Source organism: Pan paniscus, chromosome 12 (genome assembly GCF_029289425.2).
Source record: "Pan paniscus chromosome 12, NHGRI_mPanPan1-v2.0_pri, whole genome shotgun sequence".
Taxonomy (NCBI): Eukaryota; Metazoa; Chordata; class Mammalia; order Primates; family Hominidae; genus Pan; species Pan paniscus.
The window spans coordinates 32,909,872-32,925,859 of NC_073261.2; the positions used below are offsets into that span (position 1 = coordinate 32,909,872).

The 15,988-nt window shown below is 49.9% G+C and overlaps 1 protein-coding gene across 2 annotated transcripts in view; it reads right to left on the reverse strand.

The window, feature by feature from the left end:
- The window catches only part of KCNIP3 (potassium voltage-gated channel interacting protein 3), a 92,626-nt gene that overhangs the window by 2,756 nt on the left and 73,882 nt on the right, over nt 1-15,988 (reverse strand). For both annotated transcript variants that reach the window (XM_008956369.5, XM_003830975.6), the window contains 6 exons: nt 8,881-9,005; nt 8,384-8,453; nt 8,093-8,163; nt 1,595-1,702; nt 817-921; nt 20-82 (listed from right to left, as the gene is read on the reverse strand). In XM_008956369.5, the coding sequence (XP_008954617.2) occupies nt 20-82; nt 817-921; nt 1,595-1,702; nt 8,093-8,163; nt 8,384-8,453; nt 8,881-9,005 (542 nt within the window). The remainder of the gene's footprint in view (nt 1-19; nt 83-816; nt 922-1,594; nt 1,703-8,092; nt 8,164-8,383; nt 8,454-8,880; nt 9,006-15,988) is intronic.

The following is a 15,988-nucleotide window of genomic DNA, read 5'->3' on the forward strand; positions in this document are numbered from 1 at the left end:
AGCCTCCTGTGCCACCTACCTTCTGACAGGTCTCCAGGAACTCTTCAATGGTCACTACCCCATCCTGGTTCCGGTCCATTTTCTGCAACCCAAGCCATGCCCAAAGTGAGTCTGTGCCCCAGCAGAGACAGCCCTGCCCCTGGCCTGAGGACGCAGAAGTCATGGGTGGGTGGATGGGCGGGTGGGCTCCCTCCACTCCGACTTGTCCCCTGTGACTACTCTGGATCCAGGCCACATAATCCACCCTTCATAGCCACCTCCCAACCAACTGCTGAGGCTTCAAGCATCTCCCCACTGCTCCCCTAGGCCAATTCCCTGAGCCCTCCTGGGCTTGGGTTTCCCAGAATTTGTCCCCATGCTCATCTGACCGCCTCACCTCCCTGAGAGGCAGCCAGGGCAGAGGGAGCAACTGAGTCACAGGATGGCCCATGTCTAGTGGCCCCAGCAAGTAGGAGGCAAAGCCTGCAGCCCCTGCAGCCGCCATGCATACAGGTGAAGGCCCCCAACCTGCTCCTCTCCCAGAGCGTCTTCCTGGAGGAGCCACACAGCTCTCAGGAGGCATGAAGCTCCGGCCCAGGGTCAGCTGCCTCAGGATCCCCAGCCCTGGCCCCCAGATGAGGTCCACAGGGCAGAACAGTGGTGTAGTTCACTTCTCAGGGGTTCTGACAACCAGCCAGACTAGAGGGGCAAGTTTAACCCCCTCATGGGGAGTGGGGAGGCTCAGAGGGGCAAGCCACTTGCCCGGGGTGGCCCCAAAAGCGAGAGCCCCTTCCTCTGCCAGGCTCCCTTCCCTAGGCAGGGCTGGCGCTCGCTCACCTCGAAGAACCTCTCCACGTGCTCTGCCGGCGCGTCCTCCCGCAGGATGGGGTAGGTGTGGCGGCCCATCATGTCATAGATGGACTTCATGATGGCCAGCATCTCCTGGAGGGGGAGGCTGGCATGAGCCTGCTGCAAGGCCGGGGTGGCTGTGAGGGCCCAAAGGGAGCGGGCGGCATCCAAGGGTGCAGGGCACCTCCAAGGCAGTGAGTGCGAGGGGCCGGACGAGCTGGAGAGAGAAGCCTGTCTGCTTCCAGGGCACCCAGAGCGAGCTTCTGACTCTAGGGGAAGCTCATCTCCCAGAGAAGTGGGAGATGGATTGCTGTGTGCTTATCTCCAAAATGTGACGCGGCAGCAGAAAAAGTGCTTGGACCAAACAAAACCTGTCTGTGGGCCCATGTGGGAGGGCTCCCCTCTCCACCCATGCCTTAAGGGACCGCACTGCCCCCTTCACTTGATGGGGACCAAGGCCAGGACCTCTGGCTTCTCCACTTAAATCTCCCCGAGGCCTTTTGTGTAAGACAGTATGACCGAGAACACTTGCTGAGCTGGACCGAGATGTGTGGTACAGGGTACCTGAACCCACACTCCACACCGGGGTGTCCAGGACCGAGCCCAGGAGAGGAGAGCCCACTGGCTGCTGTCCCTGGGGCCAGTCTCTGGATGGACAGCGGGAGAAGACAGGTGGGCAGCAGGAGCAGGGAGAGGAAGAGCGGCGAGGGGGGTGGAGCAGCAGGAGGGGAGGAGGGGACAATCCCTGCCCCCAGCCCCCTACTACCTCTTTGGTGATGTAGCCATCCTTGTTAATGTCGTAGAGATTAAAGGCCCACTTGAGCTTCTCGTGGACTGTGCCCCGCAGCAGGATGGAGAGGCCAACCACAAAGTCCTATGGGGAAAGGAGAGTGCGGGGCGTGACATCCAATCAATGCCCAGGTTCTAGTTCCAGTTGCTGTGTGGCTTCCACTGAAATTCACGCCTCCAACAGGCACAGAGCCTCCCTAAGAGACTGACGACATCCATTCAGGTCAGCACAGGGTGAGTGTGTGCCCGTGTGTGAGCGCATGCACGGGTGTGCACCTGTGTGTGTGTGAACTTGTGTGAGGGTGTGCACCTGTGTGTGAACTTGTGTGAGGGTGTGCACCTGTGTGAGGGTGTGCATCTGTATGTGTGAACCTGTGAGGGTGTGCACCTGTGTGTGTGCACCTGTGTGAGTGTGTGAACCTGTGTGAGTGCACGCGCATGTGTCTGCATGTGTGGCAGGAGTGGCATGGTAGCTGATACTGATGCCAGAGAAAGATATTCAAATATATATGGTGTCCTAGACCCATTTAATGCAGTGCTGCCGCTGGAGATGCCTGGGGTACTCTTTTAATAAAGGAGGTGCTCTATGTTTATTCTGCCAAGCATCTGCATGGCAAAGGTGCTTGAAAACTTCCAGATTAAATAGCTAGAGGAATGATGCTCAGCTTTTTGTTTGTTGTTGTTTTTAGAGACAGAGTCTCAGACTGTCACCAGTCGCCATCATGGCTCACTGCAGTCCCAAACTCCCAGGCTCAAGCGATCCTCCACCTCAGCCTCCTGAGTAGCTGGGACCACTCGGAATAATCCATGCCTGGCTAATTTATTTTATACTTATAGAGATGGGGTCTCGCTATGTTGTCCAGGCTGGTCTCCAACTCCTGGCCCCAAGTAATTCTCCTACCTTGGGCTTCAAAAGTGCTGGGATTACAGGTGTGTAATCCCAGGGCCACCTCGCCCAAACCTGGTGCTCAACTCTTGAGTCATGACATGCTGTGTGTGGCCATCGCCTTTGGCATGGGAAACTTTACTACTAATATGACAGAATATGGCTGTTTAAATGGTTTCCATGTGACAACTTCAACTGTTTTGTTACAGCAGTTGGTAGAAAGCAGGTTTTCCCCCTACCTCTTGGAAAGTTTAAAGGTGAAACCCTCCCTGCACCCTGGGGTCCTCCCAGGCTACTCTGAAAGAAAAGGGTGAGAAAGGGGCTGTACCAGCGAAGTGGGACAGAGGACGGTCAGAGTGCAAGGGACAGGGCCATGCACCAAGGCCCCGAGGCCCCTCAAGTGTTAGATTTTCGGGACTGGAAGAAGTCTGTACCATGAGAGAGACAGAGACAGAGGAAAGCAATTTGGAAGAACAAAAATTATCCCAGGAGAAAAAAATTTGACAACAACTATTAGGTTCAGAGATTACAAATCTTCCATCACTAAAATAAGAATAGGATGTCCCAAAAAAGAGGTAACTGGAAAAAAGAAAGAGCTCTTGGAAATTAAAAATAAGAAAGCAAAATGACAGACTTAAAAAGAAAGGTTGGGAGAGCAAATGGAATCTTCCATGAAGTGGAATGAGAAGGCAAATAGCTGGAATATAGGGGAGAACAGAGGATAATGAGAGGTGCACTCCAGAGGGGCCAACGCTGGGACACAGGCAGTTCGGGAAGAACGGGAGAAAACAGAGGAAAGTGGGTAGGAGCAATCAGGAAAGACGATTTCCCAGAATGGAAGCAGAGATTTCCAGTGTCCACCAAGGCTTGGCACAATGCATGAAAACAGCCTGCAGTTTAGCTGCAGGCATAGATCATGGTGAAATTTCAACAAATTGGGTGCAAACAGAGGATCCTATAAACTTTCAGAGAGGAAAGCAAAGTCAAACAGAAAAAGCAAAATCGGGACCCATCACGGGTCAGTGTCAGCAGGGGCACCTGCTCTGCAGCAGCGCCTGAGGCAGGAGGCCCAGGGAACGAAGCGACCCCCAACTTTGAAGGAGAACAGCTCCCCCTGGGGGTGCTGGTCCCTACAATGGATCAAGCAAGAGTAAAAACAGAATAAAGACACTCCCAGGTGCTCAAAGGCTCCAAAGTTACAGCTCACATCCTCTTTTATAGGAAGCAACTGGGTGGTAAGCCCCTGAACACACAGAGAGTAAAGCAAGAGAAAGGCAGATCAGGGATCCCAGAACCAGAAGGCCCAGCCCAGCAGACAGGGGAGGAAGCCCCAGAGGGCACCAGGCCCCAGCGAGGATGGAGCCGTGGGAGGCTGGTGGGGGGGCCTCCTCTGGCAGATGCCGGGCAACAGGTTCAGATGACTGGAGAAGGGCCTGGGCTTGAATGAATAATGAGGTCACAGAACACAGACAAACTAATCATCAGGACCAATGTTAACCGTAGGCAAAGGAAAGGAAAAGATCATTGCAATGGACAACAAGCCTCAGCGAGGGGTCCAGTTCACAAATCAGAGTAAACCAAGGCCTTATCCAACCTGAAGCCTAGAGTCTGTTGGAAAGCTGAACTCCTGGGCTCAAGCGATCCTCCCACCTCAGCCTCCTGGGGGATGGGTGGGGGGCTGGGGGGACGGGAACGTTGTATGTCTGAGGGAGTCCCAAATTCTCACTCGTGGCAGGGGGTGGAAAAGTGGAAGCAAGCTGCTGGGGGACATGGAAACAAGCACAGGTGACTGGCTACAGCACACAAGGTGGTGGTCACCTGCTGGTTTTCCAACGTGCACCCTGCGAATGTGTTGGACTCCAGTCATGTGTGTGTATAACTGAAGACAATGAATATATATATATATATGTGTGTGTGTGTATATATATGTGTGTGTATATATATGTGTATATATATGTGTATATATATATGTGTGTATATATGTGTGTGTGTGTGTATATATATGTGTGTGTGTGTGTATATATATATATATATATATTTTGTTTTTGTTTTTCAGATTGAGTCCCACTCTGTCACCCAGGCTGGATGGAGTACAGTGGTTCAATCTCAGCTCACTGCAACCTCTGACTCCTGGGCTCAAAGTGATTCACTTGCCTCAGCCTCCCAAGCAGCTGGAATTATAGGCACCCGCCACCATGCCCAGCTAATTTTTTTTTTTTTGTATTTTTAGTAGAGACGGGGTTTCGCTATGTTGGCCAGGCTTGTCTCAAACTCCTGACCTCAGGTGATCTGCCCGCCTTGGCCTCTCAAAGTGCTGGGATTGCAGGCGTGAGCCACCGAGCCCGGCCAATGAAAATATTTTAAAGAAGCAACACCCAGGTGTGGTGGCTCACACCTGCAATTCCAGCACTTTGGGAGGCTGAGACAGGAGAATTGCTTGAGGCCAGGATTTCAAGACTAGCCTGGGCAACATAGTGAGACCTTGCATCTACAACAATTAAAATAAAAAAATTAGCTGGGCATGGTGGCATGCACCCGCAGTCCCAGGTACTCGGGAGGCTGGGGTAGGAGGATCACTTGAGGCCAGGAGGTCGAGGCTGCAATGAGCTATGGTGGTGCCACTGCACTCCAGCCTGTCTAAAAATAAAACAAAAAAAATAAAAATTAAAAAACAAGGAGAAACATTGTTATATTTCTACTATGCCCAAGTTTAGGGAATAATAATCACTGAAGCTTGGGCATGGTTTACACAATAGTGAAGATTCTAAGTTATCCCTGAAGCCCTGGGTCAGACAGGCCTTCCTAGTGGGTAACAAAGGCGTGGAGCACACCGTTCTCCTGGGGACCCTGGGCAGGCACCGCTGTCCTCCACCTTATCTTCAGCTGACATGGGCCCCTCAGGTGGTCTGTCTGTCTACTGCGGAGAAGCCCTCATGTTCAGCCACAGAGCCTGCTGCTAGCAGCTGAGGAATGTCCCTATGCAGTATCCCTTAGCCTCTCTGTGTTGGCTACAGTAGTGACAGTACTAGGAGATGGTGGGAATGTCCCGTTAGGCCACTGGCTAGTCTCCATTCATAAAGGTAATACACAGATGACCCCAAGTCCAGCCAGCCCATGTCTGAGTGCACGCTGGTTCTAAATTCCTTGGCCATACACAGTGCAACCATGGCAAGTTGTAACTCCATGCTCTGAATGCCAAAGTGTAGGAACCCTGTCACATCCACAGCCTCTGTTCTACGGCTGTCCCCATGGCAGGGGCTAGGCAGGGTGAGGGCTCCAGTGACACAGCATACTTCCAGATGAAGGTGCACAAGAGTGCACAGGAGGGTCTCCTGGCAGAGCCCGGAGCAGGTGCTCAGCGAGGGGGTGGGAGTCGCATGTGGTTGCTGGGCTTGCAGGCCTGCCCTCACACGGCCCTGGATGCCGCTTGGCCACTGGCACATGGAGCAGTTTACTGTCGGGGGAGGTAACAGAGAAGCGGCTGCACCTCCAGATGCCTGCCTGGCTGCCACTTCCAAGCTGGGCCTGACTTGATCCTGGGCACTGAAGAGGCCCCAACAGTCTACAGAATCGTTTTGGAAGCTCTGCACGTCCTGGCAAGCCAGATGAGTTGCACGAGAAAGGCCCTGGTGGCCAGAGCGTTCAGCAAATCTGTGTGTGGCGCTGCTCACCTGGGGCTCCCTGCTGCTGGCAAATCCCAGAAGGTCCGTGGGGATGGGAGCAGGAGCCACTCCGAGGTGGGGTGTGGGGATGGCATTGCCCGCTTGGCTCTGTTGAGGTCTGTGTGTTTTCCGATTTGGTCTTTTTGGTTATTCTTTTTGGTGAGCGGAGGGAGGGTATTACCTTTTACCATATCAGTAAACTGTAACTAATATGCATCTTGTCTCTAAGAATATACAGAAAGGGACAGAATCATTGCAGACAGTGTCACGCAGGGTTGCCTTGCATTACAGACGCACGTAGGAGGCTCTGAGGGCTGGCAGTGAGGATGGCCCAGTGTTCTCCAGACTAGATTTGGTGCCTCCGTCCCTGGCAGGATCCTTTGTGACCACTGGGATCCCAGTCTGTGGGGCTCCCAGGATGGGGCCATGGGGGCTTGTGCCCTCCTCCTTCCCAGAGCAGAACACTTTGAAATCGAGAAGTTCCTCAAGGTAAATGTACCTGCGTGAAGCCAGAGGACTTCGTTTCACATGCAGAGAAGCTGCAGAAGGCCCAGGAAGATGCCAGGGATGAGTGATCTTCTGAGAAGGTGCCCAGCAGAGGGGCCACAGCACAGCCACTGACAGACCCAGCCCAGAGGGCTGCCACCTGCTTCCTTAAAGGGCCACAAGGCTGTCCCTCAGGACAGCGAGGGTGATGGCCACAGGAGGTGAGGGGCGACTGTGACCTTCCTGAGCACTGCCATGAGCAGGGGCTCTGCCGAGCCTCTCAGTCATCTCATTCCTGAACAAGAAAAACCACTCGCACCCCGCCTGCTCCCTTACACCGTTTCCTAAAGATGCTTTACTGCCTGAAGTGTCAGGTGCCTCTTAAAGGGCACCCCAGGAGAGAGGGGCAGGGAAAGGACCTTGAGTCCTCCCTGAGGCTCCTCCATGCTAACCGGGTGTTTTCTGTGTGCTGTGGGGTTGGTATTTCAAATCTGAAAACAAGATTTGAAAACACGGTCTGCTTCTATGTGCAGAGCCCTCAGAGTGTGGCTCAGAGTGGAGGGGTCCTGTGGTCACAGGGCAGGCGGGGAGCGTCAGTGTGCCTGGCGGGCTTGCGGCATAAAAATAACCCGCGCAGCTTATCGACAAGTTATTATTACCCCGTGTGGCCGGGGCCTTCTGGCCCCATGTGCTTCTCTGTGCTTTCCTGTTAGCTGCCCTTAGCCCAGTGGAAGCCAAGCTGTCGGGGTATCGATCAAGCCGGCTCTCAGAAAGGTTTTCCTCCCCAAAGCGGTTTCAGCTTTTCGCCTGCAGCTATTTTTAGAGGCTTGGGCTCCGCAGATGGGGCCTCTCTCCAATGATCCTGTGTGGCGGGGCTGGGGAGGAGCCCAGGCCAGGACCCCACAGGGAAGCTGTCTGGGTGGGGGACAGGCTTCTCCTTCCGCCAGTGGGTAACACCAGGCTTCGCTCTCAGTGCCCAGCTGGGATGAGCCCTGGAGGCTGCTCCGGCTGGGATGTTTTCTAGATATTTTTGGCCTATTTTCTGGGTAACAAGGAGTAAATTCTGAAAATGGAGGTCTCACATCCCACCGTCAGCAAACCAGGCCTCTGAGTTAAGCCCTGATCCCTTTGAAAATGCAAATTCCCGCTGGGTCACTACCACCCGTGTGTGCCTCGGGGGCTCCCTTGACCAGGCAGAGCTGGATGCAAACTCTCAAATGGAAGAAAAGGCTGAGAACGTGGTGCCAGCCCAGCAAAGTCAAACACCCCAGAGCTCACTGGCCCAGGGCCAGCCACATCCACTCATTCCCAGGGTGACTCACAAAATCCTTCCCACCCAGGACCATGGCTCTCTCGACAGCCCTGACAGTGACGCCAGGGTAAGGATTCACCCCTGCAACCACAGGGGCAGGACACGTGGGAGGAATCCGAAAGGACCTACCTCAAAGTGGATGGCCCCGTTCCCGTCCGCATCAAAGGCGTTGAAGAGGAAGTGTGCATAGGTGGTGGCATCTGGGGAGGGCAAGGAAGAGGCTGGGGTGTGTCGGGGCTGCCTGGCGGCTCATCTCCCACCCCAGGCAACCCCAGCTGAGGGTGCTAACTGCGTCCTGGCTTGGAGTCCCTGTTTCCCACAGGACAGGGGCAGCACCAAGCCTCCAGGATGCAAGGGGCAGCAGGAGGGTCCCCTCCCTCCACACTGGGACACAGCAGGGCTGCCCTGCCTCAGACTCACCTCCCTGAGGGAAGAACTGCGCGTAAATGAGTTTGAAGGTGTCTTCGTCCACCAGGCCCGTGGGACACTCCTGCAGCAGGAAGGCACCCCCTCAGCCCTCGGCCACCCCCAGCTCCAAGCCCGACTCTGCATGGTGCCTGGCTGGCCTCTCTCCACCCCCTTGGGGGCTGCCTGCTGCCTGTGGCACTGCTGGGGCCCCCTGGCCTGGGTTGTGGAAAGCCTGGGTAGAGGTGGGGTGAGAGGGAGGAGGGGTGAATAGGAAGGGGGTGACTGCTCCCCCATACCCTCCTCCTCTGTACCAGCAGCAAAGACACGGAGGGAGGAGCATGGCGGCCTCAGCGATGCCCATTCTGGAGCCTGCTCCCGCCACACAGCTTTCCCACAACACATAAGCCCCTTAAAGGCCCCTGGGATATTTACTGTGGCATGGAGAAGTTTCCAGGTCTCCCTGAGCCAGGGTCTCCAAGGCCTTTCCCGGGGGAATGGGGAACACTCACATTCTTAAAGCCCCTGTAGAGAGACTGCAGCTCCTTCTTGGTGAACTTGGTCTGGGCCTGCAGCTGGTCCAGCCCCTCTGGCTGGTGGCGCACCGTGGACAGCTCCAGCTCACTGTCGCTGCTATCTGGAGTGGGACACAGACCAGAGAGTGTAAGGCCTGTAGCCCTGCTCCTCCATCTTGCTCCAGTGTGTCCAGGGCATGGGCCAAAATAGCAGGTGGAGGAACTCTCCTTGCATGACTACCATGGACAGCCACACAGGCTGTGCACTGCACAGAGGGGGTGTGACTGAGTGGCCCACGCAAGAGCTGTGCCTCTGCTTTCCTGCCCCCCACAGGGCGGGCCTCCCCATCGCAGCCCCTGCAGTGTGCCCCCCTGTCAGCCTCACAGTGGGACAAGGTGGGAGCTGCTCTTGTCCTAAAGAGGCACTGAACAAGGGGATATAGGAGGGGGAAAGGCAGCAAGACAGGCATGAGGGACACTTGAACTTCAGGATCCAATTCCTAGACCACTTCCTCCATGTGGCCCTCCCTGACTTTCCCCAGGAATGGAGAGGGTGCCTCCCTTGGCCCTCAAGGCCTAAGGCGATGCTGTTCAGCTACAGTTGGCAGAGGGGTGTTATTCACATCTGGTTAGGAGGCTAAACCTCCAGGGCTGTGGGGGCAGGGATCAGACCTGTCCTTTAAAAACAATACACAAACTTGGCAGGGTGCGGTGACTCACACCTGTAATCCCAGCACTTTGGGAGGCTGAAGTGGGCGGATCACGAGGTCAGGAGATCGAGACCATCCTGGCTAACACGGTGAAACCCCGTCTCTAATAAAAATACAAAAAATTAGCCAGGCATGGTGGCGGGTGCCTGTAGTCCCAGCTACTCGGGAGGCTGAGGCAGAAGAATGGCGTGAACCGGGGAGGCGGAGCTTGCAGTGAGCCGAGATCGCGCCACTGAACTCCAGCCTGGGTGACAGAGCAAGACTGCATCTCAAAAAAAAAAAAAAACCACTTGTTAACTAACCATGGCTACATTTGGGGGGGAGGTGCAATTTCAGGTGATTTTTACTTTTTTATTTATGATTTTAAAAAACATTTTCCTAATTTCTTTTGGTGTGACATGCATCACTTTTACAATGCAAAATAAAGCTAGGGCTGAAACAGCACTGAGTGCCCACACCTTGCTGAGCAGCATCCTCGCATAATTACAGAGCGCCACCTTCCCACAGACCCAGGACTCATGGGCCCCGCTGCACCGTCGCCCTGTCTCCCCTGGGCCACACAGAATGGTGGTGATCCATAATCACCCTCACGGCTGGTACTCTGGTGCTGGCTGCTGCCTCTCCCACTGCACAGCGAGCTCTTCAGGGGCAGCTGTCCTGCACAGCTCATCCTGTGCCCGTGGTGCCTGGCATGGTGCTGGGCACTGGTCCTGTGCTGAGCTTGCTCCATACCCAGGCCTCTCCCGAGAGCGTGGTGGGAAAGACAGCCTGCACTGCCCACTCACACTAACCACAAGAGCACCCTGAAAGCTGCTCAGCAATTGGGCTGTTTCTTTGGTCCACACATGCTCCCCATCTCCAAGATAACTATTTCATACCATCCTTCCCCTTAAGTTTCCAGTATCTCCTCTCCCATCCTTACCCTCAGGTTGCTTCCCACTTCACTGAGAAGACACAAGCCATGGAGGAAAACTTCCCCAAGCCCTCACCCCACACCTACCCACCTGCCTGCACCTGGCCCAGACGTCTGCACGCCTGCCTGCTCCATGGCTGAACTGTGCCTGCTCCCAGCGAAGGCAAACCTGCCACTTGTGCAGTGGGTCCCGATCCCTCTCACCTACTCAGGCAAGCGGTGCCAGCAAGTCTCCCACTCTTTCCTCATCACCTTTTCCTCTCTTCTGGATCATTCCCATCACCATATAGACATACTGTAGTATCTCGAATCCTTAGTCATATTAAGTATAGGCAAACCCTGTAAACCAGCATCCCACGCCAGGCAAGCATCCCACATAGACTCTTCCCCTGCCCAGGGGCCTGCACAAGGATGCTCACAGCAACAGCATTTTTGGCGGGAGAGTTGGAGGCAACTCAGGGGTTTATGGCAGGCAGGATGGGTAGGCGAAATATGGAGGCTGCACACTGGGGAGAACTGTGCCGTGGAGCAGATGTACACACAGCAGCGTGGATGGATGGATGGATGGATGGTAAGAATCCTTTGATTAAGAGGCAGACTTTTCAGACTGGAAAAGCAAGATCCAATTATATCCTGTTTACAAGAGGGATACTCCTAATACAAAGATATATTAAGGCTGGGTGCTGTGGCTCACTCCTGTAATCCCAATACTTTGGGAGGCTGAGGTGGGTGGATCACCTGAGGTCAGGCGTTCAAGACCAGCCTGGCCAACATGGTGAAACCCCATCTCTACTAAAAATACAAAAATGAGCCGGGTGCAGTGGCGGGCACCTGTAATCCCAGCTACTCAGGAGGCTGAGGCAGGAGAATCGCTTCAATCCGGGAGGCGAAGGTTGCAGTGAGCCAAGATCGCGCCATTACACTCCAGCCTGGGTGACAGAGTGAGACTCCATCTCAAAAAAAAAAAAAAAGATTTAAAATAAAAGAATGGAAAAACATTAAGAAAGCTGGATGTTTTATAATGATACAAGGATTAATTCATCAAGAAGGCAGAATAATCTAAAACAGACATCACCTAGTAGCAGAGCTTTAAAATACCTAAAACAAAAAATTCAGAACTAAAGAGAGAAACAAAAAAGTCACAATCATAATTGGAAGATTTTAGCATCCTTTTCCAGTAAATGGTATGACAAGTGACGATATAAAAGGTTTGAAAAACACCATCAACCAATTTGACCTAATTAATATTTATAGAACACTGTATAATTGTAGATACACATTCTTTTCAAGAGCATATCCTGAGGTTACCAATATATATCAGATGCTGGAACACAGACTCTTACCACAATGGTATTAAGTTAAAATTCAGGACAAAATATTTAGAAAATCTCAAGTATTTGGAAATAAACAATACATTTCTAATTAGCTCATAGGTCAGAGAATAAACTGCAAGGTGATCACATTTTGAGATATTTTGAATTGAATGATTAAAAAAACAGAGCATATCAAAATTTGCTGGATGCAGGTAAAGCTGGGCTGACAGGGAAATTTATTGCTTTCAATTCCTTTATTAGAAAAGAAGATAGGTGTAAAAGCAATGACATAAGCTTCTAGATCTAAGAGTCACAATCTAAAAAATGCAGAGCAAATTAAATTCAAAGTAAATAGAAGAACATAATAAAAACAAGAGTAGAAATCAATGACAGGCTGGGTGCAGTGGCTCACGCCTATAATCCCAGCACTTTGGGAGGCCGAGGCAGGTGGATCACTTGAGGTCAGGAGTTCAAGACCAGCCTGGCCAACATGGCGAAACCCTGTCTCTACTAAAAATACAAAAAAAAAGTTAGCCGGGTGTGGTGGTGCACACCCGTAATCCCAGCTACTCAGGAGGCTGGGGCATGAGAATCGCTTGAGCCCAGGAGGTTGGAGATTGCAGTGAGCAGAGATCACACCACTGCACTCCAGCCTGTTGACAGAGCAAAACTTCGTCTCAAAAAAAAAGAAAAAAAAATCAATGACAAATATAAGCATAGCCACAAACCTTATAATAAAGTCATTAAGAAACTCAAGTCACAGACTGGAAAAACATATCTCCAGTATATGTATCTGACAAAGGACTCATTTCCAGAATACATAATAAACTTCTACAAATCAACATAAGACTAATAACTCGATTTTGTAAACAGGCAAAAGACAAGGACGTGTCACAAAAAAAGATATACAACTGGCCAATAAGCACAGGAAAAGGTACTTGAAAGGACATATGAGAATTCATGCAGTGATGGGAAAACTGGAATACTGGCTCAGCCAGAGTGGAGATACCTCCCTAAGCATCTCAGGTGTTGGCTGAAACCCCAGAAAAGCTATGCTTTAGGACTGTGAACCACATCCTTGAGTAAGTGCATGGTCTAGACCCAATGACAAAGTCAAAACAAACCTACTCTGACAAAGCCTAAAATAAAGTCTGTGAAGATCACATGAGTTGGCCAATAATTTAACTACATGCCAAACTAAAATGTGTTAGCATTTGTATTAAAACAATATAATCCATTGCCTACACTATCCCTTTCACAGTGTCCAACATACAATAAAAAATAAAAAGACATGAGAAGAAGCAAGAAAATGTGACCATAATAAAGAGATGAAGGATAAGCAGAATTATTAGACTTTTGTTAGAATTATTAGAAAAGAACTTTAAAACAACTATTATCAACACTTTGAAAGAAATAAAGAAAAGAAAGCATAATAGATAAGAATCTTAATAGAAAAATTAAAAACTATAATAAAAGAACAAAATGGAACTTCTAAGCTTGAACAAAACAATACCTAAAATTAAAAATTCACTGGATGGACTGAGTGCAGTGGTTCACGCCTGTAATCCCAGCACTTTCAGAGGCTGAGGCAGGTGGATTGATTGAGCCCAGGAGTTCGAGACCAGCCTGGGCAACATAGCAAGACCCTGTCTCTACAAAAAAATTACCCAGGCATGGTTGTGTGCACCTGTAGTCCCAGCTGCTTGGGAGGCTAAGGTGGGAGGAGCACTTGAGCCTGGGAGATTGACGCTGCAGTGAGCCATGGTCATACCACTGAACTTCAGCCTGGGCAGCAGGGCAAGACCCCAGCTCAAAAAAAATAAATTGAAAAAATTGAAAAAAAAAGAGAGAAAAGACATAAGCTACCAACATCAGGAAGGAAACAAGGGAAATAAGTACTAACTTTCCAGACATTAAAAGGATAAAAAGGGGATATTATGAACAAGTTTTCACACACAAATTCAACAACTTCTATAAAATGGACCAATTCCTGAAAAATTACAGACTACCCAAATTCATCCCAGGTGAAAAAGATAACCTGAATAGTCCCAACCAATATTCTTCATGAACACAGGTGTCAAATTTCTCAACAAAATATTAGCAAATTGAATCCTTTGATGAATAAAAAGAATAATACACCACACCAAGAGGGGTTTTCCAGGAACATGAGGCTGATTCAATATTTAAAAATAAGTCAACATAATCCACCACATTAATAGTCTAAAAAAGAAAAAAGCACATAATCATATCAATTGATGCAGAAAAAGCATTTGACAAAATTCAACATCCATTCATTAAAAATAACTGTGAATGAAAGGGAACTTCCCCACATTATTAAAGAGCATCTACACAAAATCTATAGTTAACATCATTCTTAATGGTAAAAAACAGAATGTTTCCCCCCCAAGAAAAAAGGTCAATATACAAAAATCAATCACATTTCTACAGATCAGTAATGAACAATTAGAAATCAAAATTTAGGCAAACGTGTCTCCGGAATTTCAGTGGCAGTAAGATCCAAGAGTCTTGCTCCGGTCTCTTTGATCTGTTTTGGAGCTAAACAGGGAGAGGGAAGGATCATGGGGGCTTTTTGTGCTACCTGGAAGCTGAGGGACAGTCAGAACTCTGATGACTACATGAAGGGTCATCAAAGGTGTAGGCTTTGCCACTGGGCAGGTGGAAATGTGACCAACCAACAGTGATTATCAGTCAGGAAGGAGATAAAGTGGTGAGCAGGACTCAAAGCATATTCATTCACACAGAGAAACCACTGCTGATGACAGACACTGTACACTGGTAGAGTATGTCTGTTGTTAGCCTGGATGGAGACAAAAGTGTTCACATACAGAAACGGGATGGCAAAGACACAAATTTTGTAAGAGAAATTAAGAATGGCAAAATGGTTATGACTCCCACTTAATTTTTTTTTTATTTCCATAGGTTATTGAGGAACAGGTTGTGTTTGCTTACATGAGTAAGTTCTTTAGTGGTGATTTGTCAGATTGTGGTGCACCCATCACCCCGGCAGTATATGCTGAACCCAATTTATAGTCTTTTATCCCTCACCCCCTCCCACCCTTTCCCCAGAGTCCCCAAAGTCCATTGTGTCATTCTTATGCCGTTGGATCCTCACTTTTGGTGACATAGTTGCTGTTTGCTACTATGAGAAGGCATAGAAAACTACCTGGCTGGGAACTGGAGAAGATCTTCAGCTTTTCTGTTTACTCAAGTCCCAGGGTTATTCTGCTATTACAGTACAGCTGATCACTAATTAGAAGGTTATCCTTAGCATGGAGGTAGAAAATGGTGACTTAAAAACTTGTTACTCCAAGCAGCTAGCCTAGTTTGTCCTGCAACTTTATCATGTTTTATAATTTGCATTAAAATGTTAAGTAACAGGCCGGGCGCGGTGGCTCATGCCTGTAATCCCAGCACTTTGGGAGGCCAAGGCGGGTGGATCACCTGAGGTCAGGAGTTCGAGATCAGCCTGGCCAACATGGCGAAACCCTGTCTCTACTAAAAATACAAAAATTAGCCAGGCGTGATGGCAGGCGCCTGTAATCCCAGCTACTTGGGAGGCTAAGACAGGAGAATTGCTTGAACCTGGGAGGTGGAGGTTGCAGTGAGCTGAGATCGTGCCATTGCACTCCAGCCTGGGCAACAAGAGCGAGACTCCATCTCAAAAAAAAAAAAATGTTAAGTCACTTTTTTATATAAAGAAGTGAATGGATTTTGTAATTTCCTTTGGAATGCAAATTAGAATAAAAATCTTACACACAAATAAAAAAACAGAACTTAAAAAACAATACCTTTTGTTGCCATTGCTTTTGGTGTTTTGGACATGAAGTCCTTGCCCACGCCTATGTCCTGAATGGTAATGCCTAGGTTTTCTTCTAGGGTTTTTATGGTTTTAGGTCTAACGTTTAAATCTTTAATCCATCTTGAATTGATTTTTGTATAAGGTGTAAGGAAGGGATCCAGTTTCAGCTTTCTACATATGGCTAGCCAGTTTTCCCAGCACCATTTATTAAATAGGGAATCCTTTCCCCATTGCTTGTTTTTCTCAGGTTTGTCAAAGATCAGATAGTTGTAGGTAAGCGGCGTTATTTCTGAGGGCTCTGTTCTGTTCCATTGATCTATATTTCTGTTTTGGTACCAGTACCATGCTG